The 27291-nt window shown below is 38.8% G+C and overlaps 1 protein-coding gene across 1 annotated transcript in view; it reads left to right on the forward strand.

Moving 5' to 3' along the window:
* Nucleotides 1-24268, forward strand: part of znf831 (zinc finger protein 831) — a 57999-nt gene extending 33731 nt beyond the window's left edge. Inside the window, exons 4-5 of the mRNA XM_028811826.2 lie at nt 19726-19874; nt 23490-24268. Of these exons, the coding sequence (XP_028667659.1) occupies nt 19726-19874; nt 23490-23999 (659 nt within the window). The 3' untranslated portion in view covers nt 24000-24268. The remainder of the gene's footprint in view (nt 1-19725; nt 19875-23489) is intronic.
* Nucleotides 24269-27291: the final 3023 nt, after the last annotated feature.

A 27291-nucleotide genomic window follows, 5' to 3' on the forward strand; every position in this document is an offset into this window, starting at 1 on the left:
ATTGTTACTTTACATTGCTCCTGGTTTATAATTTTGGGGATGAGTTTTATTTTTGACATCTTGCCATTCTCACCATATCTTGTTCAGAAATGACTCTTTCTGCTCCCATATACAGTATTTCATTTCAACTCCTGTTGTTCCTTATTCAAAGTTTTTCAGTCCTTGTCTCTCTTTTTCATTACTGTAAGATTTTAAAAGTCAGTTAGTCAGTCAGTCATTTTCCAACCCGTTATATCAGGGGAGGTGATCTCCAGGCCTGGAGTGCCTCAGTGGCTACAGGTTTTCATTCTAACCCTTTCCCTAATCAGTGACCAGTTTTCACTGCTAATTAACTTTTTCCCCATCACTTTAATAGCCCTGTTAGAAGAGTTCAGCCCTCTGAATTGATTCCTTTCTTCATTAAATGACAGTCAAGCAGAAATGAGATGTGAAACGCGCTAACAGATGACCAGCTAAGCTGGGCCTTCAAACTCCAACCAATTTCACTCCAATCACTTTCTTAATGAGAAGCCAATTCTTCCTGTTAACTGAATTCCATGTTATGTTATTTAATTCCATGGCTTGTTGCTGCTCTCATTCTGCCACAGCACACATTTTGAAAACTGTTGTTTATCTGTTCTTTCTATGAGCACCGTCAAAATGTTTTGGTGACCTGAGAGATCAACCTTACCAAGACCATCACCTCTCTTTAATCTCAGATATTGTGTAATGAGTGCAGGGGAGCTGGTCATGTGGTGGCTTGTTTTGTGTCTCATTATTGTTTGGCTGCTAATTAAAGAAAAAGAAACAACTATGGGGTCTGAGTCAAGTTAATTAAAAGAAGTAATAAGCAGCAAAAACTGGTCATTAATTAAGAAGATGGTAAGAATGAAAACCTGCAGCCACTGTGGCACTCGAGGCCTGGAGTTCGCCACCCCTGCACTATATCCTAACACATGGTCATGGGGGTCTGCTGGAGCCAATCCCAGCCAGCACAGGGCGCAAGGCTGGAACAAATCCCTGGCAGGGCGCCAGTCCACCACAGGACACACACACAGGACAATTTAGGATCGTCAATGCACCTAACCTGCATGTCTTTGGACTGTGGGAGGAAACCGGAGCACCCGGAGGAAACCCACGCAAACACGGGGAGAACATGCAAACTCCACGCAGGGAGGACTCGGGAAGCGAACCCAGGTGTCCTTACTGTGAGGCAGCAGCGCTACCACTGTGCCACTGTGCTGCCCGATTTTAAAAGTTTTGTTGTTATTTTTTTAAATGCTTTTAAAGGTTTTGCAAACTGTACTAAACATGCTTACTTGCGAATACCAAAGTGCAGAACACGGTGTTATTCAAGTCTATCTGCCAGATTACATTTTAAAAGCTGCTGTTGTAACCAGCAGTTGTTATGACCTGAAAATGATTTACAAAAAACACACGTTGGGGTCTCTTTTGGGGTCCAAAAGCCGTTCTGTCCCACTGGGCCTGTTTTCACAGTTTTTCGTTCAGTTTGAGGGGTATGTCCCTTTTTTTTATTTATTCTTTTTTTTTTGGTTTTCATTATTCTGACCAGTATCCTATTCCTCGTTTCAACTTTTGATTCAATTTACCACTCGCAAGGAGTTTTAAACTGCACTCTGGATTAATTTTCCTGGAAATCTCCATAGCAGTTTTCAGGGTCAGGACAATCCTATAAATTGCCCCAGTGGCTAGTCTGTAGATGGATTCAGTGGCACCTGGACAAACTACATCTCTGAGCCCATCTTTGTTTAAACGAACAGGTGAGCATATTGGCTTTTGGACTGCCTGCCCTCTGGTGTTAACAGAAAGTTTGCTTGTTGTCCTTTAGCAACCTGGGAGAATCTTGTTCAGTTGCCACCTTCTGCTATGCGATTAACACATGTAAGAATTTCACTGTACTATCTGCATATGATAGTAATGACCTTATGAACCTTGTAAACCATGTAAGTTTTGTTATGCATGGATGTAAGCTTTTGGGCAACCTCAACAAAGCACCATCTGATGGCACAAGATGTATCTGTACCCATTCTAGTCTTCACTCACAGTAGTGTAATGGTTGCACTGCTGCCTCACAACATGGAGACCAGGCTTCACCTCCAGAATGCTCCCTGTGAGGAGTTTGCATATTGCTGGTTTCCTATGGGTGCTCTGGTTTCCTCCCACAGTCCAAAACCATGCAAGTTAGGTGGATTGGCATTGCTAAATTGGCCCTAATGATGCTGGATGATATTTAAGGTGCTATCTGATTCACTGTTCTTTTTCCTTCTCCTTTTTGGTCTTATCAGTTAGGGGTCCCCTTTTACTGCACGTAGAAAGAAAAAGATTTTTAACAATAAAACCACTTAGGTTTACTAAATGTCTCTGACAAGAAACATGCATACTAAATTCATTTTATATAAACCTTAGAAGTGCAGAAACAGGCAAAACAGATGAATAATTTCACAAGGTTTTCAATTAAAAGTGGTAAATCACAGAAAGAGAATCTATGGGTGATATTTTAGCCTTGTCTTTTAAAACCAGTTGTGATTTTTTCACATCTTGCATTTCTTGATCTCAGTAGACATTTGATCATAAAAATGTGGTAAATGATTAGTTGTCCTGGACTGCATACTCCAGATACAGACATGTCAGTTGTTCCATCACAAGTCAGTAAAAGAAGCTGGCATGCTGGATCTGACTACACATATCCACTAGAGGGCAGTGTGGGATCGCAGCTTGGTCCTTCTAGACAGGGCCATGAAAACAACACACAAAGACCTGTGAATCTGGACTACAGTACAGGGAAAATTAACTTTGATGAGTTTACCTGCATGAACAATAAACATGCATAGGCTTGCTAGTATATTATAAACTATTTATTATTGTTAAATAGTATTTAGTACAAATTACAAGAAAGGCTGAGGTTTTTGTTGAGTAACTAACTGCATATGTAGCTATCTCTTCAGTGTGTGTTAGCTTCACATTATTGGGCCTGCAGTTGCCCATACAACAGGCACATAATCAGGAATGTAATCAGGCATAACTAATGTTCTTTCATTATAAAGGAGGAGCACATGAGCTGGAGAACAGGAAATGATCAGGAAGAAGGAGAAACTGAAGGAACAGTACTGTGTGGTTTTTAATTTAGTCTCCTAAAAATCACAAGGGGAAAGGGTTTCTAAAGAGGATTAAAGTAAAGTGTGCAGAGTAGACAGACTGATGCTATAATGGCTAAAGCACTGGATGTCACAATACAAGGTTGCTGGCTTATTTCCTGCCTTTGTCGACCTTGGAAATTTCTTAAGACAGTGGTGATACACCTGTCCTTGGACTTTAAATTTGTGTGAACTTGCCTTATATTCTTCTTATCTGCACCAAATGATGTCCATTGAAACACACTGTTACATTTTCTTATAGTACTGAGAAAATGTTCTGAGTTCATGATAAATCCACATGCTAAAGTTTTAATAGGCTCTGGTAAGTCGTCAAAAGTGAGAATTTGATTTTTCCACTTTTGCAGCATAATCCAAGTGGTTCATCAGTCCATTTCAATACACAACAATGTGGACAATTAAAATTCATTGACACTATAAGAACGTTTTTTATTAAATTAATAATCAATGTGCAAATTATAATTGAACTCGTCATTGCAATTTTTGTACCAAGGCAAATATCTTTGTTGATTTGCATGTTGAACAGATATTTCTCTATCACATAAATATGTCATGAGGTACATTTAGTAACAACAGCTCTGTGAATTTTTGGGTGCTTATGCCTGAGCTTAGAAACGTCAACTCTGTTCACTTTAGGATTTTTTTGTGTAAGCTTAGCTGCCTAGTGTTAGCTGTATTTTTTCTATAACATCACCATTTTTTTGAGATCTTGGGATATTTAATTTTTGTGTTCTAAATATTGATGTAACAAAATGTTCTTTCTTAGTGAATACTTACTGCCCTAGATGTAATTCCTACCAAGTGTTAGCGTTTTGTTGAGAGTAAGTGAGTCAGTCAGCCAACTTTGTATTTTATATATATATATATATATATATATATATATATATATATATATATATATATATATATATATATATACTGTATATATATATATTCACGGCATTCGTAGTCTGAATCACAATCTGATTGTATGGGTGGTTACCTACCAGGTAACGCTTGTGGTTGGTCAGCAAGTCGGCTAACATCCGCCACGTGCCCTCTTTCAGTTGCGAGAAGCAGATCATAGAATGGTTGAAATAGTTTACTGTCAAATAATGCAAAGAGTACGCGACACGTGTGGAAGATTTTGCTGTGAACAGACAACATGCGGTCAAAGGAGCTCTCCATGCAGGTGAAAGAAGCCATCCTTAAGCTGCGAAAACAGAAAAAACCCATCCGAGAAATTGCTACAATATTACGAGTGGCAAAATTTACATCCTGGGAAAGAAAGCAAGCACTGGTGAACTCAGCAACGCAAAAAGACCTGGACGTCCACGGAAAACAACAGTGGTGGATGATCGCAGAATCATTTCCATGGTGAAGAGAAACCCCTTCATAACAGCCAACCAAGTGAACAACACTCTCCAGGGGGTAGGCGTATCGATATCCAAGTCTACCATAAAGAGAAGACTGCATGAAAGTAAATACAGAGGGTGCACTGCAAGGTGCAAGCCACTCATAAGCCTCAAGAATAGAAAGGCTAGATTGGACTTTACTAAAGAACATCTAAAAAAGCCAGCACAGTTCTGGAAAAACATTCTTTGGACAGATGAAACCAAGATCAACCTGTACCAGAATGATGGCAAGAAAAAAAGTATGGAGGAGGCGTGGAACAGCTCATTATCCAAAGCATACCACTTCATCTGTAAAACACGGTGGAGGCAGTGTGATGGCTTGGGCGTGCATGGCTGCCAGTGGCACTGGGACACTAGTGTTTATTGATGATGTGACACAGGACAGAAGCAGCCGAATGAATTCTGAGGTGTTCAGAGACATACTGTCTGCTCAAATCCAGCTAAATGCAGTCAAATTGATTCATGATACAGATGGACAATGACCCAAAACATACAGCCAACTTTTGAGCCCCTGAAATGAAGGGATTGTGTTAAAAAAATGCCTTAGTTGCCTCACATTTTTATGCAATCGTTTTGTTCACCTCACTGAATTAAAGCTGAAAGTCTGCACTTCAACTGCATCTGAGTTGTTTCATTTAAAATTCATTGTGGTAATGTACAGAGCCAAAATTAGAAAAAAGTTGTCGCTGTCCAAATATTTATGGACCTAACTGTATATGATCTGGCAGCCTAATCACAATACTTCTGCTACTTTCTTTTCAAGGCTTTTCTCTATCAACTACTGTATATTAAAGACAAGTATTATATGGGCATGGCATGTGCACTAGATAGTCCTGGCCATGTCTCAATCTCTTCTTTGTCAGTAGGTTATAAATATGCCACTGGCTGAAGACATAGTGTCATTGAAAATTCAGAAACAATAATGTCATTTTGATCTTTTAGAAAATAAATTCCATACGCCTCACAGTCCTTACAGAAAATAACTATTCAGCCCTCAAGTAAGCTAATGATCCAATCCATCCCTGGGCATTCTAAAAAATTGTCTTGTAAAAGACAAATGTAATGAAAAGATAAAGATTTGAGGCACCAGTCAGTGAACCCCAAAAGAAAAAAAGCAAGCAAATAGTGACAAGCAAAAATAAGATGTATTTCCTGACTCAAGACCATTAGCAAGACTGTTTAACCATTGTGAAGTTAGCTTTTAAATATGGTGAGATCAGAAGTGATGAAACCTTTCCCAGATGTGGACATTATATTATGGATCTTTCTCTCTTGGATCCTCTGGTCTGTGGACAAAAAATGAGAAGATGTGAATAACAGCACCCCATCTCTGTTTGGTTTGGAATTACAAAAGTTATTCAAGCTCTGAGAATGCTATTCATTCATGCATGTGTGACACAGTACACACAGCAAACACCCAAGGCAGTCTGCACTGACATTAATTCTCATACATTCTCAATTCTCACATTACTTAGACAAAGGCTGAAGTTGCCCTCAAGAGACCAAGAACACAACAAAACCAAGAAATGTGTAAGCAAGTTTCACTGCAGGCTGTGTAGTCAATGACGTTAGTATTATACTGTCAGGGAAATACTCCGTAAGTAAAGAATAGTCGAGATCACCATTACTAACGTCTCCAAAGAAGCCTGACAGAGCCTGCCATGCGCATCAGTCAGTTCAGCTTAACAAGACCCTAGAATATAACAAAGCAACAATCTTAAGGTGGGAGCTTTTGCATAACAAAGTCAAGAAAGAAATCATTTTACACTAGCCATCATAAACATCCATCCATCCATTTTCCAACCCGCTGAATCCGAACACAGGGTCACGGGGGTCTGCTGGAGCCAATCCCAGCCAACACAGGGCACAAGGCAGGAAACAATCCTGGGCAGGGTGCCAACCCACCGCAGGACACACACAAACACACCCACACACCAAGCACACACTAGGGCCAATTTAGAAACACCAATCCACCTAACCTGCATGTCTTTGGACTGTGGGAGGAAACCGGAGCGCCCGGAGGAAACCCACGCAGGCACGGGGAGAACATGCAAACTCCACGCAGGGAGGACCCGGGAATCGAACCCAGGTCCCCAGATCTCCCAACTGCGAGGCAGCAGCGCTACCCACTGCGCCACCGTGCCGCCGCCATCATAAACATCAATGGAATAATCTTTAGTATACCTCATTCTTTCATATATTTAAAAGTCCCAAAATAATTAAATACATTAAATGTCTTCGGCAAATATCTATAGCCAAATAGAACTTAAAAGTTACAATGTCATATGGTCGCATCTCCGTTAGTAGTGTGCTGGGTACATATGGACCAAATGTCTTAGTTAAACCGGCAGGCACAGAGGCACATTACAAATTCATATGGAAAGCCTTTTCTTCAAATATTGTAGTAGCCAGCATTGTCACCCTAGGGACGGGTGGGGGCCGTACAGGTGAATGATGGCAGGGTGTTAACAGGTGTGCTGAGCTCTGCATTCCAGTAACCCCTGGAACTTTCTCATCACACCTTTCAAATCAAAGAAGTCTCGAGAATGCAGATGGAGAATCCCGGGGCATTATAAACAGCTTTGCAGATGATAATGGGGAGAAAGGAAAAGGGACACAGCATGAGATACTGGACAGTGATTGTGAATGCTGCGAGAGTGGAATAGCCTGCTTAAAGAAGTGACTGTTATTTTTATGGGATGTCTTACATGGCTTTAATAGCACAATTTGATGCTGCTAGCAGACTGTTGTAAATTATTTGTTGTGGAATAAACATGCCCGTTATTGGGCTTAACTCCTATTCACTGCGTGTCTCGGTCTTTCCATCTTGGTGCTTGTTACAATATATTTAATTGGAACACTTCCAAAAAGGAATTATACTTTTTATACTCAATATTATCTCATCCCAGATGTTCCTATTGTCTAGTAAAAGCAAGCAGACAAATGAAACTGAAAAATTTGCTGTTTACTGCTTCTGTGGTGATGTTAAATGTTTTTATGCTGCAATGTTTTCAGATATAGACAATCAAGAGGGTCCATATTTGTAAAGTGTGTAATTATATAGTGGTTTAAAATTTACTTCACATGCTATTGTATGTTACACACAGGTAAAAGTAGCCTAAGAGCAAATCACATAGAAATTTAATCACCAGCATTATACAACATTAACCTAAGATCACCACACTGATGAACAGGTTTTTTAAGTAAGGCGATATGTATAGATTCAGCTCTTTTCATTTTTAATTAATTAATTTAGTTTTGTTTTAAATTTAACAGAAAATTCCTGCAAAGTCTTAAATATCTTGTAGTTCTTAATATCTTTGGCAGAATACTGGTATTGTGAATTATTTATGGCATTTAAGGCAGGGCCATCTTAACAACAACATAGGCCACCTGGCAATGAAGTGCGCTGGGGACCCTGTTTTGATAGCAAAGCAGAGACATACTTAGCCTTCAAGACCATTATGGGCCTTTATGCTCCTGGTGCCCCTGGCTAGTGCTTATTGTGCCCACATGTTAAGACAGCCCTAATTTAAGGAGTTAAATGTCTTAACATTCACACAATTAAACAATTTTTGACAATTTCAAGTTAGACATAAAATATAACTTCATATAAAATATTGGTACATTTGGAGAGGTTTCTCAGAGGAAATTGATGTATCCAGGATGGATGACTGAAACTGATTGCCAGTGAGAGGAATGACAATGGTAAGAGTCTTAGAGCAACCTTAACTTTATTGAAGGTTACCACCATTATAGCCTCACCTGCTAAGAAATACCATAGGGAGGTGATGTTTGTGTTTTTGCAGCACTTTTTTTGTTTTTGAGATGACCTTTCTGTTGGTAATAATATTTTAAGCAAGATGTCTAGTTAATTTGTTCATTGTCTACCAGTGTTTCTGCTTTGATAGCATATTGGTGTAATAGCTGATTGTACCTCCATTAATTTAATGTTACTGTGACTATAATTAAGCTGTCTTTGTGCTAGAACATATCTAAGATTGTGGGTTCATCCAATCTTGCGCTTGTTTCTTGTTGTTTATTGAAGGTCTGGTTAGGGATCTTCTACTTTGTTTCCTTTCTGAGAATTTTGGCTTAGCATTTTGTTTTTCTGTCTCCCTGTTTACAAATCTTCAACTTATTTTTGACTAAGTGTCATCTACTGGTCTCTTACAATAAATTCGCTGTCACCTTCACAGGTGTTGTGATATGGAGACATGAACAAAGAGGTGCAAAACCTCCAAAAAGAGCCACAAAGCATCCATCCACCAACCTGTCCAGAGATGACATCAACCAGTCCCCAAGTGCAACCAGCAGGCTGTGACCTACACAGGCCTAAAATGGGGAGTTGGCTTTAAAAAATCAAAAGAAATTATTTTACAATAGCTGACGAAGGACAAAAATGGAGAACACAGAAACTAAAAAGCAAAAATAAGACAAACTGGCAGTCTGGTGTAGTGATTAGCAAACCCTGAGGCTGCAGGTTCAAATGACACTGTGTGAACATAAGTAAGCCACTTGACCTGCCTGTGCCCCAATTAGAAAACCAAAAGAAATGTAACCAGAGGATCATATATGTTGCAAGTCACCTTGGATAAAGGTGTCAGCCAAATAAGTAAATGAAAATGCAAAATTCAGAAGCAGAATCATAAGCAAATAAATCACAAAACAGAGAAGATCACAAGGCTCCTTGCAAACTCTCTGTGACTCATTACAGAGCTAGAGGAATGTCCCAGCAGCAGTGATGTCAGGGCGGCCCTGCCTCTTAGGATTCCGCTCACAGAACTCAGAGAATGGACACAAATGTAAGGACTCAGTACATAAATATTAAATCATAAACAAACAGCAGAAATTGCATAAAAAATAAGAAAAATAACAATTCAAAATAAAACAGTGAATAAATACAAGTCAGGAAAAAAATTCTGGTTGTAACCCAACAGGTGGCAGAACACACAATAAACTTCACATCACATCAACTGTGCCATTTCTTAAAATAGTAATGTCTAGTTACATGTTACAACAGTATACATTGAAGCATTCCCATTTTAATTTATTTATAATTATCTAAAATGTTTGAGAATGACATGTGGGTGCAATTAAATAGTATTTCATTGCATGTTTTCAGCATTGCATTATAAGGTTAATTCCCAAACAGGAATCCTAAAAACAAAAAAACTCAAAACTCAAAAAGGCACCAATACTTTTAATTAATTAATTTTTTGTAAACGTAATCAAAAATGAATTAATCATAAACAAACCAAAGACCGTTTAAATGACAAACTAACCAATAAACTAATTAATATTTCAGGGTTTTAATTTGTAGAGAGTTTAAGCATGTTATTACATTATGCTTTTCATTCACTTTGCCAAAAATTGGTCTTATTTTTTATTAGTATTTCAAAGATGCCTCCATTTTGCGTGTTTTTTTCATGGCCATGTCCACATTGTTTATGGCTGCTTGGGCTGTTGCTAAAATGCTCAAGGAGGGTGTCCTCATTGTAATGTCGGGGTCATTACCTATTTAAGATGGTGGCATACTATTGATAGCATGCAGGTTGCTAGATTCCTAAAACCAAACTTTTGTGTGGTAGCTACTGTTAAAAATCTTTAATGTAATTGAGATTTTTTGCATGTTTTTTTGTCTTTGCCTTCTGTTTTGCACATTTGGCTTTGTGTACTTGGCATTTATTCATCCTTTAGTTTTGGCATTGGCTCATTTGATTATGGTTTATTATCTCTTTTTATCTGGTCCTTGAGACATTATTTTATTTCCCTTTTATCATCTTAATGGTGTCAGAACATTTTAACTGAAAAAGAAAAAAAGCAATAAAAGAACCAAAGAAAAGACAATGGATTTAAAAAAGGTAAAGGCAAAAAAATAAAAGAATTAAATAACCATAAACAAGAATAATGAACAAACTAAGAGTAGAACAAAATTGAACGAACAGTGTAGAGCGGAGAATAAAGAAAAAAATAATTAAAAAAATGAAAACCTGAAATAGCAAATAAAGGTCAAAGAAACTGAAAAACATCTTACCAATTTGTCTCAGAGATGGTTGCCAAGACAAAAATATTAACTAAAGAGACAAGGAAACAGAACTCAAAAAATGGACTAAGGGCACAACCTGGGGAAATGAAAAACACAAAACCAAAGAAAAATAAATTAAAAGTAAAAGATTGAGGAAAACAAACAAAAATAAGTAAATAAATAAATAAATAAGTGTACCCTAACACACAACATTCATGATGCTGTATGCATTTAGCAATGAATTCACTAACATGGTGCTAAGTGATGATTCGTACTGATAGGCACAATTTACAAACGCATTATTTTGTAGCAAATATGTTGTGTTTGCTGGTGACCTTGTTCACCAAATATTTTCCAGGAAATTCACCACACTGCACACTTTTTTTTTCAAGCAACCTATGATGCTTTTTGACACCAGTGTGACTTCACAGAGCTGTTTATCAGCCGTGTATAGAAGTTTCACGCATGCTTATTGTAAGACTGCTTCCCACATGCATTTTAAAAAAACAAAACAGTATTTTCATGTGAGGGTTACATTAGCTGAACATAATGAGAACATTATGAGTGCTGCCACCGGATATACAGATATAACACTGCTCCTTGTCCGCTGGCAGCGAACACCACATGAATAATTTGCATACATTATTAGCCATGGTCTGCCCTTATGAATTAAAACAAGTCTTAATGTAGTTCTCCTTCTCCTCCTTCCCCTCGAATCAGAATGAGACACTGTAAAATAATAATAACAATGAAAGGTGTATTACTGTTTACCAGGCATTTCTCTCTTCTTGATGGAAAAATGTGCAAAGTGTCTGTAGAGATAGATCTGAAACAAAAAAGATGTTAAGCTATCCCTGCAGCCACAACTTCAAACAATGGAATGAGCCAAACCAATGCCACTGCTTCTTGGCATGGCCAGTGTGTTCTCAAAGAATGGAACTCTGCAAATGTAATAATATATATGTGTTTTTATTTCTGGCTAGTTTGTGGCTATTTATTGAACTTTGTGGTTATCATTCTTTGTGTGTATTTTGTGGTTTGAGGTATTGTGGTACAGTGGTTAGCACTGCTGCCTCACAGCTCAGATCATATTTTTGGACACAGTTAGTTTAGTTGGCAGATGCTTCCCTAGTCCTCAGGGACAATTAAAACACCATTGCTCCATTATAATCCACCCAAAACTAGTTTGGTTCTTACTTCCCCTTTATCTTTAATGCATTTTGTGGAGTTTGGTAAACTTCCCAAACTTTTCTATCATTTTGTCGAACTCACGTCGCAGCAAACTCCACAGGGTTCACTCATCAATAGTGATAATAAAGTGAGTTTGTAATTAAAATTAAAGTCTAATAATTCACTGTATATTTCGGGAAACTGTTCAACTTTATTACCTGCTATTACCTATTACAGTGGTACAGTGGCTGCTATCTCACTGATCCAGTGTTCTGAGTTTAAATTCTATGTCCGGTCATCATCCAAATGAAATTTGTTCTTCTTATGTCTGTATGGATGTTCCTTCCAAATTTTCAAAAATGTTTCTTAGGTTACTTGGTAATTGCAAACTGACCCCATCCTGGAGTGTTTGTGTGGATCAACCCTGTGATCAACTGGTGTCCTATCCAGAGATGATTCCTGCCTTGAGCCTAAGGTTGCTGGAATAGGTCCTTGCTGTCCATGATCCTAAACTGGTTTCATATTATATATTATTATATAATAATTTCACTGACTTCCATTTTCTTCTACAATCTTTTTTGTATTAACAGTTTTGCTAGAAATAAAGTGTTTAAATACCTCCTGAGATCTTTAAAATCTAGAATAATGCAAATAAACTAAAACATACTGTATATCCAGAAAGAAAGATAATCACAGGAAGGACACAAGCAACAAAACATTAAACCTCATGCTCCATTAGAACATCCCACAGGCTTTATACCCTGTCTGTCATATGTTTTAACTTCCTCACTTTCCAAACTACCAAGCACCTCTCTGTCTTTATAGACCATGTTTTCTCTTTTTCTCAACAGTGAGCCTTTGCCCCAGACTCTCCCTCTGGCATTAAACTTAGTAAGCCACTAGCAAGGGAGGCCATTAAACCCTACCACTTAAGCACTTCTGGACCAAGGCCTACTTATTTTTATTTGGTCAGGAACAACCCTTTGTAGCTAGAGGGTCGCCAAGTTAAATCTGCCTCAAGTAGATGCTTGTGTTTTTGCTTTATTGAGTAGCCCATAAAGACCACATTTTCCAAAGTACTTCAAAGACTGTCTTCCTGGAACAGCTGGGTCCCACTTATTTCGTGTGGGATATCTGTCCTGCCAGCTGCCAGCCTTTTAAGAACTGAGCTAGTTCAACGATTTTCTCTGTCTCTCTGTCTTGCTTGTTGGGAGTCAGGCTCTCTTTTTCCTTTGAATTTATTTTCATATGTCACTCTTTTTTGACCACTGCAAATCATCAATGCTTTTCCTATACTATGTTCATGATAACTGCTGAAAACAGTCCAAAGAGTTTTCCCTGTAGCCCATTATAGAGCATTGGTATCACCACCTTGGATTTGCAGGCCAATGTTCTAGAAATACTGTAGGTATTATATTTACCACCTTGCATGGCTTAGATCTCATGTTTGGGGGATCCTTTATTTTTGTGGTGCCTATTAAACCCATAGCCCCTTTTCCCCCTCTATGCTGATATTGCATTATGCCACAGCACTAAAGACTATGAATCGTCTGCATACCTTTCAGAAATCACCTCTAATTTATTTCAGAAATTGTAGGGCTACCCAGTGATTTAATACTGTGCTTTAAATCATTATGGAAAATGCTGTCACTCCACCACTATTACAGTACAAGTAGAGTTTTGAGGAACTTCTGTGACCCACAGAGCTTCAGGGGTGTGTAGCACAGCTGAAGAATGAAATCTAAACCAGCACAGGAATATCCATGGCACTTCACACACTACTATGGATGCTTTACAACTGTTTTGTAGGACTGGTTAAATGGAGCTAGAAGGGTAAAAACCAAAGTGGAGATAAAAGAGTTGGTTGTGTGTAACAAGGCCTCATGGAGATTAATAGTTAAAGAGGTATTGGTCAGCTCTACTCTAAGTCACTTTCTAGGGCTTCATAAGTTGTTAGCCTCATCTATGAGCCACTCTGCTCAGTTTAATATTCTACATCCTGTAGCATTTCCTCAAAAAGAATAACATTTTCTTCTTTTGTGTGTTTTTCTTTCCTCCACTTTGTGTTCATCATTAGATTTTGTGCCATTTCATCAGTGGTCCCTAGGTCTAGACTGCAAAAGCTTTGAAACAGAAAACCTCAGGGAATTTGAAGATGCATTTAATAGATAAAATTGATATTTTTAAAGGATTAAGGGGATTTAGGTAGAATTAGATGTTGCTGCTGTTGAGGCAACATGCACAAGCATTAGAGGGCACTTCATGAGTGACATGTTGTATGGTTTAACTAACCTAAATATGAGTAAAGGTCGGAAGGATGTGAGATATCTCTTGTGTGGAGTTAGTGTGCTTACCTGTATCCATTGTAGTTTTCTGTCAATTTCTGTCTACCCTGCAAATACCCAAGAAGTGGTGTCAAGGTCTAGCATTAGTATGGGTTGATAAATATGTTGACAGCTAAATGTAAAGCTGAATAAAGAGAGCAGTTAAGAAAAATACATAGCTGGAAGGCCAACAAATGTCCAGTGTGTGTATCTTACCTTACAGCTCTACATCACACAGTGCATAACCCAGTTGGAAACACGGAAGTATGCTGTTTCACTTTTGGTCTTTGATTTTTCAAGTAAGTAGCTTTACATCTAAACTGCACTGTACAGTAAGTTGTACACATCATCATGAAGAACCTGTACATTTTAGGATATTCAGAATACAGTGCTTATAAAAAGTATTCACATGTGGAAGTTTCCACATTTTATTATTGTGCAATCATAGTGGATTTAGTATTTTTTTGACAATTGACTAACAGAAAAAGACTCTTTAATGTCAAAGCGAAAACAGATCTCTGCAAAGTGGTCCAAATCAATTACAAATATAAAACAAAACATAATCCATTACATAACAATTCAGCCCCTTCAAGTCGGTATTTAGTAGATGCACCTTTGGCAGCCATGACAGTCTTGATTCTGTAGGTCTTTATCAGGTTTGCACATCTTCATTCTTCTCTGCAAAAATGCTGAAGCTCTGTCAAGTTGCATGGGGATAACAAGTGATCAGCCATTTTCAAGGCCAGACAGAAATTTTTCATTGGACTGAGATCTGGACCCTGACTCTGCCTTTGGCTTTATGTTTGTTGTCTTCCTAGACAATTATCTTCGCCCAAAGTGCAGATTTCTTGCACACTGCATCAGGTATTCTTCCAAAGTTTACTGTATTTAACTGTATTGCCTCACAAGCTTTTCAGGGCTTGCTGGAGAGAAATAGTATGATACTGCCACTACCATGCTTCACTGTGAGGATGGTGTGTTTTCGATCATATTTAGCATTCAAACAAGTCTGAAGGCCAAAAAAGTACATTTTGGTCTCATAACACTATAGAATTCTCTTCCAGCTGACTTCAGAGTCTTCATTGCATCTTCTGGCAAATTCTAGCTGAGATGTTATGTGCATTTTGCTTTTTTATAGATGCTTTCTTTTTTGCCATTCTCCCCATAAAGCTGTGAACTCCTTCACAGTTCTCAGAGGTCTTTTGGTGGTCTCCGTCTCTAGTCTACTTCTTGCTTTTAATTGAATGGCCTGATATGGGCAGATTGATAATTGTGGAATACTTGTTCCATTTCTTAATGATTGATTTAACTGGAATCCAAGGAATATTCCATGACTTTATCCCCATCCCCTGACTTGTGGGTTTCATGGAGTTGCTTAGAGTGTTGTTTTGCCTTCTTTGTGTAGGTTAGGCCAACATACTGACTCACCACAAGCTGGACCTTCAGATAAGGTGCATTTATACTACAATCAGTTGAAACCCATGTCTACAGAGTGGCAGTCTCCGTTTAACTAATTATGTGACTTCTAAAGTGAATCGGAAGCACCAGTGATAATTTCAGTGTGTAATATAAAATGGGGTTAATTCTTATGCAATCTTTTGTGTTTTATATTTCTAATTAATTTAGACTACATTTAGACCACATCTTTCTTTTGATCAATCTCAATAGAGTCAAATTAAATCAGGTATGATTCAATACTGTAGCAGAGTAAAATGTGAAAATTTACAAGCAGTGAATCGGGTTTATAGGCAAGTGCTCACAAAGTGAAACAATAATAGCATGCTGTGTCACATTATTTGTATCTAAATTAGTTGTGGTGATGATTAACTATATATAGATGATGCTATGGTGGTGTAATAGTTGTTTTTTTGTGTGCCATTTGCAAACTTTTGCAGTTCCATTTTCAGCCCAACAACAAGATCTCTGCAAGAAGCAGGCCACCTAAAATGCTAAGAGGTGGTACATCCACAAAGAAACTGCAGCAGGTTGCACTCCTACCTGGGGTTCGCTAAGAAATGTTCCAGTGTTCATGAATCACCCCTATCTAATACTGACTGCCAGCCCAATCAGCTTCAGCATCAACCAAGGCAGACTGTACATGATTTTAGTTAATTTTTCTTTCCACATTTTTAAGGACAAAAATGAGTAAAAAAGCACTGCCAAGGAGCTTGAAAGACATTTGAGATCAGATGATACATAGCCATTTTAAATCAACAAAGCCTGCAATGTAATCAGCCTTCCAAGTGGAACCTAAATAATGGGGTTTTGGAAAAAGCTGGGATTGACCTGAGGAGGCCAGGCATCTGAATGAGCATTACCTTCAGTTGATGACAGTCGATAGAGGTGAATCAGGCCATAGGTCAGGGTTCACTGACATCAGGCACCATGACAAATCACGCAAAGGTCAAAGGTGCCCCTGTAGTAGAAGAGGTGAGGGGAGATTAGCTCAGATCACATATTCCCAAAGGCACCATTGCTTCCTGAATGTTGGGATGACAGTATTTTCATAAGGATAGCACCTCAGCAAGGAGCTGGCAAATCTTACTGCTAACTTAAAAACCAAAGGGAAATCTGTACAAAAACAGGAAATCACCCAGGACTAAAAAGCTCAAAGATGAGTGGGAATGGCAGTTGGTGTTAGTTGAGACTGAGAGTTGAGTTACACCTCTCAGTTTTTATAGCCTAACCTCAAAGCCATGGGGGAAAGAAGACCTTGCAACTGTTATTTCTATCTGTTCTCCAAGATCACTTTGTTCAAACTGATAAAAACCACAGATTATCATCTGAACAGCAGGTGGACTTTTTCAGAAAGTGTGAACTCTTTAATCCTAGGATACCTATTTGAGATTTTGAAATGTAAGGGACTACAAATCAGTTAAGCGTGTTTGAAAGCCTAGAAAATAACTGAGTTAGCCACGTGCCACTTTTATTAAAAGAAGAAATGTGACACAGTGAACCCTCTGTATATTCAAATGAACTTGAAGAAAATATTATTGAAGGAAGTTCTCCTACGCACAGGACACCTGAAATCATATTGACAGACTGGAGTTTGAGAGAAAGGAATACCAAGGGAAAAAGCAGTTCTGTCTTTGTTAGCATGACCCTTACAGTTGATTGCCATTAATATGTGTTTATTCTTCATTACTCCCACATGACACACCTTTGTATATTCATCTCAACAGTTAGCTTTTGTTGTCGATATCCTCATATTGTGATTTTTTTATTCAACAAGGAGAAGACACTGCATGCTGGTGCTGCACTAAAATGGAAGTTAGTGAAGTGAGTAACCCAGTCTTGTTACTCCTATAACCATACAACCAATTAAACCCAAACTGACACACTGTTCAGGATGAAGTGAGATCAATGGAGATGTGTGCTCATCTACATGGGCTTCTTCTAACACCCCAAAGAAGTTAATTTTAGGTTAACCAGAACTTGTGTGGATGTTTGAATGTGTGTTCTGTGTTACAGTGGCAGCCTTTCAAGGTTGGTTCTTGACTTCACACACACGCGCGCACACACCCACACACATGCATACACACACACACAGACTTTAGCATTTTATTATATAAATTCTTAGTCAGTCCAAACCAGTGTGTCTGCGGTTTGCCCCAAGTCTTGTTTCAGTATCTGGTAAAAACAATGTACAAGGCCTTCTGGGGGTTACATGGTTAAAATATTGATACATCTGATGAAGACTGTACAGCTGGAATGTTGTTTAACCAACTTTCCTTTTTAGCATGGAAATACCCTTATACTTTTTTTTGCCTATATAAAGATCTGTTTAGTATTGAGCAGAGCAGACTGTTTGGAGACCTAATCCAGGTATTTAAAATCCACAAAGGCACTGATAAGCAGATGCAGCCAAATTCTTTCAACTTAATGATGAATCACGTATTTGACACCAGTGGCTATAAAAGTGAAGTGCACTTAGGACTGAAGCAAGGAAGTACTTGATTACTTCACCTTTACTTCTATCTATCTATCTATCTATCTATCTATCTATCTATCTATCTATCTATCTATCTATCTATCTATCTATCTATCTATCTATCTATCTATCTATCTATCTATCTATCTATCTATCTATCTATCTATCTATCTATCTATCTATCTATCTATCTATCTATCTATCTATCTATCTATCTATCTGGTGGTTTACTTAATTTGAACATCAGAATGGAATGGCTTGACTGGGGTTTTAATTTTAATTGGTTTATTTTACATCCTTAGGTATAGCAATAGCTGTACATGGCATGGGGCCAGCAGAGGTTCAGCTAGGACAGAAATCCAAGAGCTCAATGTCCATGGGTACTTTTAAAGATAAGATGGACATTTTCTTAAGTAGGCTGTTGAAAGAGAGAGAGAGAGAGAAATCAACTTAGGTTTCCCTTTGTTGGTCACAAGAGTATAAAACTGAAGTTGTTACATGGAGCATAATTAATAATAATTCCTGTAGTGACAAAGTTGATTTGGATTTTGTTTATCCTTTGATATTATTTCCTGATCCTGAAATGAATTAATAAGGTTTACTGCTTCAGTAGATTTTATTCTCCACTTAGTGTACTTTTTGTTTACATCTCATTAAAAAAAAACCCATTTTTGTCATCTGCCATAAAATGTATGTTCATTACTGCTACATGATAAGATGGTCAATAAATATAAAAGTTTGAGATGAAAAATCTGATATCCAGGGTGTCACAATTTGGTCAACAAAGGATGCACAGCATTGAGCCAGTACTTGAAGATGTTGTGAGGGTGAAGCGATGAGTGCTTGAAGTACCTTTACATGGCATCATACTTTTACGATCCCATGGGGAAATTTTGAAGATTTAAATAATTTTGAAGGTATACTTTGCTTTTTTAAAATACAAGATCTGAGAAGATACAATGAAGTGGAGTAAGGATGGATACTGGCAAGTTAGATACAGAATCCTCAAAAGCAGGTGAAGTTTTTCTAGTTTATCTTTGATGGTGTGAGTGCTCCACTCCAGTTTGCCCCATTCTCTGTATGATTGTGAACCACCCTCTGTGCATCCTTTTGCAGTTTTTCTACTAATTGGCATTTTTTTTTTCTACTAATTGGCATACTTTTTACAGTACCAGGATCCCCACCACAGTAGACTGCACCTGTTTATAATTATTTCGATGGGCTATGCTGCTTGGTATTTTCATATTGAAAGAAAACGCATTTCGGCACTTTATTAAAGACATACAAATCTTACAGAAATTTGGTGTCAAAAAGAAAAATCAAACAACTGATTGCACCAGGAGGGAATACTTAGGGAATTAGTTGTTTTCTGTTTGTTTTTTTAAATTAAACTAGAAAATCTAGTTAAATTTATTTTTTGTCTTTTTCAGTTGCAAAAATACAATTAAATACTTTTGTGTAATATTTTCTGTTGTGTTACGAAAACTGAATTTGAAAAGGTCTTTAGTTTTTTTGTAACAGGGACTTGTGGATATTCAAACTGTTATAAGTCCATTCTAAATGTTTTAGGAGATTTTGAAAATGTTTTTAGTTTGTAAGAACCATACAATTCAGGAGGTGCACTCTTTCGTTCTTTATTATTATTTGGTTTTGTTATAAACTGTACACTTGGGCTCAAGCCCTAGTCAATATTAGAGAATAAACTAACACAACTCTTGTTTTTCAGGCATCAAAGAAACATCACACATGCTAAACTGCAATTGTGAGTATTGTACTGGATCATCAAAGGAAGGAATGACCCACGTGGAAATCTTGGAGACAAAGTCAAGGACACCCCACTCCCCTACAGCTGTGGACCTTGTCTCTATTTCTGAGGTGAGCAGAATTTCATTGGAAGGCCAAGTGCTGGCTGATGTAACTATTGTGCTATGGTTCCTTTTCATTTCTTTTCTTGAGAAGTCCTGCCTTTTCTTAATGAATGAGGGTCCTGTGTATTTGTTTTTAGTATGATGAACTCAAAACTGTAATTTAATTTCTTAAAAAGAATACCCATATTTTTTATATGCATGTTACCCCATGTAAATGTAATCTTACGTTTTCATGCCAAATGAAGATTACAAAGTTTCTGATATACTGTGAAAGGGGTATATGGTGACCAATGCTGGATGACAGTAAACAAAATCAAAAAGTCCATGAACAAATCTGACATCACTCACATCTAATAATCCACATGTCACATCATCCAATTACATGCTCACAATGTTCCAAACACATGTGTTTTTACTAAAGTATTAAATTGTTTAGTCCTTCTGTGGTAGACCACCTAAACCCACAGCATGTTGCCTGTTGGACAAAGATTGGAGTGGAGGATGAAATTGTTTGCCTGATCCACAAGGCTTATTTTCATCTGGACTAAGCAGGCAGCACTGTGAGGATTATGTTTTTTTGATTTCTCCAGTGCCTTTATAGTGCCATCCAGCCATCCCTGTTAAGGGGTAAATTCAGAGATATGCAGGTGGATGAGCCTATGGTGTCCTGGATAATGGACTATCTGTCGACCAGACTGCAGTTTGTGAGACTCAAGGACTCTGTGTCTGATATGGATGTGAGCAACACTGGAGCACCACAAGGAACAGTCCTGTCTCCTTTTCTCTTCACTCTGTGCACCTCAGACAGTAAATACTATAACACAGAAAATCTCAAAAGTTTCTGCACTTACTTCTTATATTGATAAAGGGGATGAGATTGAATATAGAACTCAGGTGGAGAAGTTTGTTTCTTGTGTGCAAAGAGAGTTGTCTGCATCTTAACATCAGCAAAATTAAAGAACTGGTTATTGACTTTCACAGCACCAAAGAGACTCTATGTCTGGTCACTATTCAAGGAGTAGATGTAGAGGTGGTGCACTCTTACAAGTACTTGGAGGGTCACATTAATGACACCTTGGACTCATCTCGTAACAAAGAGGAGTTATATAAGAAAGGGCAGAGCCGATAATTTTTCCTCAGGAGGCTGCATTCCATTAATGTGGGTAGTGGCATCTTTCACGTTTTCTATAACTCTGTGATGGCCAGTGCAGTCTCCTATGCAGTGGTGTGCTGGGCTGGTAACATCACTTCAAGAGAGGCCCACCGAATCAAAAATGTAATTAAAAGGGCTGTTTCAGTTATAGGATGTACACTGGACCCCCTAGTGGTCAAAGTGGAGGAAAGAGTGAAAACAAAACTGAGTGCCCTTATGAACAATACTGCACATCCTCTCTCTGACAAACTAACGCTGAGGACTTTCAAGCAATGAATTATTCAGCAGAGGTGTCAAGAAATGCTACTCTGGTTCCTTTATACCAAAAGCAATAAATCTGCATATTGATATGACTCAGGCGTCGCCGATTTTATTTTTCTACCTTTTTTTTTATTGATCACTCCTATCACTTTCTTTTATGTGGATTGTGAATTTCCCCTATCTATCTATCTATCTATCTATCTATCTATCTATCTATCTATCTATCTATCTATCTATCTATCTATCTATCTATCTATCTATCTATCTATCTATCTATCTATCTATCTATCTATCTATCTATCTATCTATCTATCTATCTATCTGTTGTGGCGGACTGCCAGGGCCCTTACCTGGCCAGGACACCTCGATACCAGAAGGACCAGGGGAGAGAGCTTATTTTGGACACTATCTCCCCTGGAGTATTAGAGGGCAGCCTGGCTTGCAGTAGGGTCATGGGTTTGAAGCATAGAAGCTCAACCCTGCTGGGGCCCGTGGCAGAGGTACCACTAGGCATTCATCACGTTCAAGGTAATATCAGTGACCAGGGACTATTATGATTTTCAGGCTTAAAGCAATCACTGTGTGCATTACTTCTATCTGGCATGGGATGTAGAATTCAATCAGTTCTGGGTGTACTGTTTAAGTGATCCTCTTTGTCTTGGGAAAGAACATTCCGGTCAAGTCAGCAGGAGTGGAGTACAGAGGACCTCTGAACAAACTACCAACTATATCAGTTCCAAGGTGTGGATTGACCCTCCAGGGTGCTGGAAAACCTCATTACCTGTGTATATATTGCAATCTAACTAACAAAGTCTCTGGTGCTAAAGAGTGAGAGAAAATAGTCTTGAAGGTCTGATATTCCTGGAGGTGTTTCCATTCCTACCAGTTCATAGAAGCTGGTCTAAATCTTTCAGCTTTATACTGAGGAACATTATATCTGTCCACAACACTAGTCATGTGCTAGAGTTATTGTAGCAATAAGTTAGTAATTCTGGGCTACCAGGCAAGTTCAATGTTTACATGGATTCTCTTCCTCCTCCTTGTGTGCAATATCTCACTGTTGAAATATCTGAGAAACAGATCATCAACTACTTCTGCAAGTAGCTAGGTCTTCCAATAAGTCTGAGGATCTTCACTTTGTACAGTTAAAGTTCCCATTTGATGCCCGATTAAAGAGTTTATGGCCATCTTTCCAAGGGTAGCGCTACTATATGGGCAGTCCAAAAACCTGAAGATTTAACTGAGCAAAGTGAGGAGGAGCAAACCATAGACCAGTCATGCTGCTTGGACAGTGGTAGGATCTAATCAGTCCTGTCTGGGCTGCTTGTGTGATGATGTCTGATGTTGAAAGACCTAATGACCCCAATGCCTCCAACTGTCTTAAAGATGTATATTATAATCAACTAATAACAGCAGCCAGAAATGCATATGAGCAAGCAAATGCTGAAAGACTGAAGGCCTGATGTGTGAACCCCCATTCACAAATTACACAGAAGTGCAGCACAATCCAGTCTTAAATAAATGACAAATGTTTCAGCAGCAGAAATGAAAAACAGACCGCGGACCCACTATTTCACAAGGCCTCAACACAGGCCAAAATGCTTGCTCTGCTCATTCTCGTGAAAAAGAATACTTGGCAATTCGGAGAAATCAGGAAAAACAAACGGAATACTAAACAATTATAAAGTCCCGTTTCTTCCTGTAGCTCTCAGCAAAAGCTTACAATGTGGCGCCGACGATTTTATATAATGAAGAATAAAGCCTAGTCATTTTTTCCATGGGCTGAACTCACATGATGGAGGGTTAGTGTATCTAACCTATACTGAACCACCCCATGGCTGTTACTGGTGCTCTGCTCTCTTGGCTTGAATGACACTAACAGATGCAGACTCTCTCTAAGGCATAACTATTTCAATCCATAAAAAAGTAACTTTTTATATACTGAAAAAATAAACAGCTAAATAACGTGGACTGTGTCTTTGATAGTTTGGTTTAAGGTTTATATGGTAAACACCAAAAGTCATTATTAACACATTCACTTATTTTCCAAACCCAATTTCCTTTTATAGAGCAATGGAGGACCAGGACCAATGCCAACAGCACTGGATAAAAGACAGGAGCAGACCCTAGATGTAATGTTAGATTACTGTGGATTGCACAAGCATACACACAGTTTTGCTTACTATGCTTTTTTTTTTTTTACTGCAGGAGATCAACTCAAAAGAACTGCAACTTGCCAGCTGGAAAAAGAAGGATCTTTCCTCATCTCTTGACTCTAAGAACCCTACAATTGACTCATCAGTTACTGGAAGTCCAACCTGTGAACACTCTGTGCCAGCTAGAGTGTCCTGTGAGCATTTGCCTGGAACATCATTGGAGGGAAGTGCCATCTCAAGCTCAAAATGTGCTAATGTATATAAAGTGACTAGATGGGCTGACCAGGTTTCCACCAAAATACACAGAGACTCTCATGATGCCCCTGACTCTTTAAGAAGCAAGCATTCAGAAAAAGTGGTGCAGGGTAGCATGACATTGCCATTGGGCAGTAGTAATGAGACTATATCAGCAGATGGTCCCAGTGGCACAGTCCTTCAGAGTGAGGAAGTCAATTCTTTAAGGAGTGATCTTCAACCATCTACCAGGAATACCACAACCACCATGATGGACTTAGATACAAGTAGCAGTGATGATGAGGGCAAGTTAATTATCGAACTATAGAAGCAGCTGTGTTGGCACAGCAGCACTGACACTGAAATAATCCAATATTTTGGGTGGATTGGTTTCTGCGATTAGTAAGCAGCCAAGGGACTCATAAATACTCCTTTGGCCTTCTGTACAAAACTGACATCAGTGCATACCATAATATGGGATTTTCAGTTTCCTTTATTGCCTGCTTTCTGGATAAGCTTTTGCTTTCACAGATTATGTACTTTACTTATGTCACTGCCTAAATAAAATATTTCAAATAAATCAAACATGGCAAACAACTTGGTGGCACCAATGTGTGTGTGTTCTTACTTTCTGCATATTTCATATATGGTAGAATGGTTGCTTTCATGGAAAATAACTGACTTCTAGTTTTCAATGGAGAAATATGCTTTGATTACCCTAAAACCTGCTTAGAGCATTTTTAGAAAGATATGTGTCCATGTGTTTGTGTGTCTGTGGTAAAATATTTGTGGACATTGTTACTCAAGAATGAATAGATTGATTGTTATGAAATTTTGTGGAAAACCATCACTCGATAGATTTAAGAACTCTATGCTTTGAGTGAATTCCCACTTTTCAGCTTTGCGCTTTTCAAACTGAAAACAGCCAAAGCACTGCTAAGAAAATTTACAAATGTGGCATATGCCTTTAGGACTTTGAAAGAAAGGTTTGTATGAATTTTAATTTGAAGCTCGAGCTTTGACCTTTTAAAGTTCAAAATTTCAAACACTGCAGTTGACTTCTTGCATATATTTTGATAAATACACCATATATGTATTCATGTTCACAGTGGAGAAAGCCACATTAGATTTCTTTCCTTGAAAATTCTGCTGATACGTTTACAAAATAAAAGTAACAGCTCTTACTTTTGGAACTTCTATTTGGTACAAAATCAGAGTGGAAGTACAACAGTACAAGTACAACCTTTAGGGTGCCCAGACAGAGACTGTAGGAGAGGATACAGTCCAGTAATGAGTCTGTGGCCAGAGAAAAACATTTGCTTAAAGATGACCTTAGTTCTTAGCTCTGACAATCAGTGTGGGCTCTCCATAACTAAAGACCAAGTAAGGAGACAACTGAGGAAGTTACACACAGGAAAAACTGTGTGATCAGATAGAGTCACTCCTCGAGTTGTAAAGGCCTGTCCTGAACAACTTTTTTGTATCCTCTGTTACCTGATCAGTCTGTCCCTATGTCCTGCATTGAAAATGTCTGGCATTGTTCCTGCTCCAAAGAAGGCGGCACCTCTTCACCTAATGACTACAGATCAGTGGCACTTACGTCTCGCATATGAAGACCTTTGAGAGACTACTGCTGGATTATATGAGTCCTCTTGTGGTAGACCACCTGGATGCAATGTAGTATGCCTATCGGACAAAGACTGGAGTAGAGAGTGCAATCAACTGTCTGCTCCACAAGACTTATCATAACCTGGACAAAGCTGGCAGCACTGTGAGGATTATGTTTTTTGAATTCTCCACCACCTTCAGTACCATTCAGCCATCTTGATAAGGGGTAAACTCAGAGATATGCAGGTGAATAAGCCTCTAGTGTCCTGGATTTTGGGCTATCTGTTGGGCATACCACAGTTTGTGAGATTCAAGGACTGTGTCACTGATACTCCATTCACCTCAGACTGCAAATATAACACCAGGTCATGTCACTTGCAGAAATTGTCAGATGATTCTGCACTTATGAGGTGTATTGATAAAGTGGATGAAACAGAGTATGGGAGTTAGGTTCAGAACTTTTTTTCTTGGTGCAAAGAGAATTGTCTGCATCTTAACATCAGCAAAACCAAGGAACTGGTTATTGACTTTCACAGCACTGAAGAGCCTCTATGTCCAATCTCTAGAGTGCGGCTAAGAGGTGATAGCATCAAACAGTGTAGCCAAAACTGCAGAACAGAGAAACTAAGAGTTAGAGAATTGCAATGTAGTTCCTGTGTTGGTTGGTGTACATTGGTGGAGCAGGAGGTGGGTGGGGAGGGTGTTTCATACAGTATATAGGTGTGAAGCCACTTACATTTACATTTACATCATTTAGCAGACGCTCTTATCCAGAGCGACTTACAACAGTGTTTGTTAGTTTTTTCGCATACCCCTTGGGGTCAGAGCGCAGGGTCAGCCATTGTACAGCGCCCCTGGAGCAATTACAGGTTAAGGGCCTTGCTCAAGGGCCCAGCAGAGTAGTGGCAGTGATGGGGATTCGAACCGGCAACCTTCGGGATACCAGCGCAGATCCTTAGCTTCAGAGCCACCATTCCGCCCACTTGGTGTTTGTGGTGTGAAGTGTTTCTCTATCTCACAAAAGCATTGCTTTTAATCACTGTCCATTTATTATAACAGAAGACATGGATGGACTCAGAGATCCATCATCATAACGGATGAATAACAAAGATGGATGGGTGTCCTAAGCAGGGAGCCTGCTGCTCAGTGTTCTGGCAGGAGGACACTGTGTTGGGCCAACATGGATAGATGGGAATCCCATGATAGTTGGGTGCTGTTCCTAACCTCCCAGGAATGGAAAGAGGGAGAATGCCTCCCAAGACCTGGTGTTCTCCCAGTATGCTAGGTGGTGGTATTCCTTTGGTAGGGCTCTGGTTTGGATGGGAGTCATAGTTCTGGAGGGTAGCCCTGTTGTTGCCACTAGAGTGTGCTGCTGAGACAGGACTCCACTGTTTTATAGAGATTCTGCCTGACCCAGAAGGGATTCCTGAATGCAATGCTTTGGCACTGGATGTACATCCATGTCTGGTATAAAAGTAGCCAATTTACCTCACCCAGATGTGTCTGAGTTAGCAGATGAGGAAGACATAGCTTGCCTGATGGAGGGGAAGAGAAAGAATTGTTTTTGTGCTGGAAGAAAAGAAACCTGTTTGTGTGGTATTTCTTTAAAATAAAAGGTGTCTGGACCAGGGAGTTGTCCAGAGTGTAGTTATGCCTGGGGTTCAGGGTGCAAGATGCCTCCTACATGTCACAAAATTCAAATCAATATAGAATTTGGGAGACAAGTTCCTCTGTGCTCATTTAAATCAAGCAAATGATGGTCTTTGAAAGAGGTGAATTTCAAATGAATCTGTTAATTGCCTTCTCGACTTTGGCCATGTCTACTTCCCTCAGAAACTCTTAGAGTCCTATCCTTCCAAATATTTCATTTGGACATGTATTTACCTGTGTTATATGGTAGTCCACTGTTAAGTCATGGATCCAAAATCCTAGGTTTAAATATTGCACTTAGTCTGCACCTTCTCCTTGTGGGTGTTCCTCTCACTTTTCAGTCTCCCAGCATATTAAGCAAA

This window comes from Erpetoichthys calabaricus, chromosome 10 (genome assembly GCF_900747795.2).
Source record: "Erpetoichthys calabaricus chromosome 10, fErpCal1.3, whole genome shotgun sequence".
Lineage (NCBI taxonomy): Eukaryota > Metazoa > Chordata > Cladistia > Polypteriformes > Polypteridae > Erpetoichthys > Erpetoichthys calabaricus.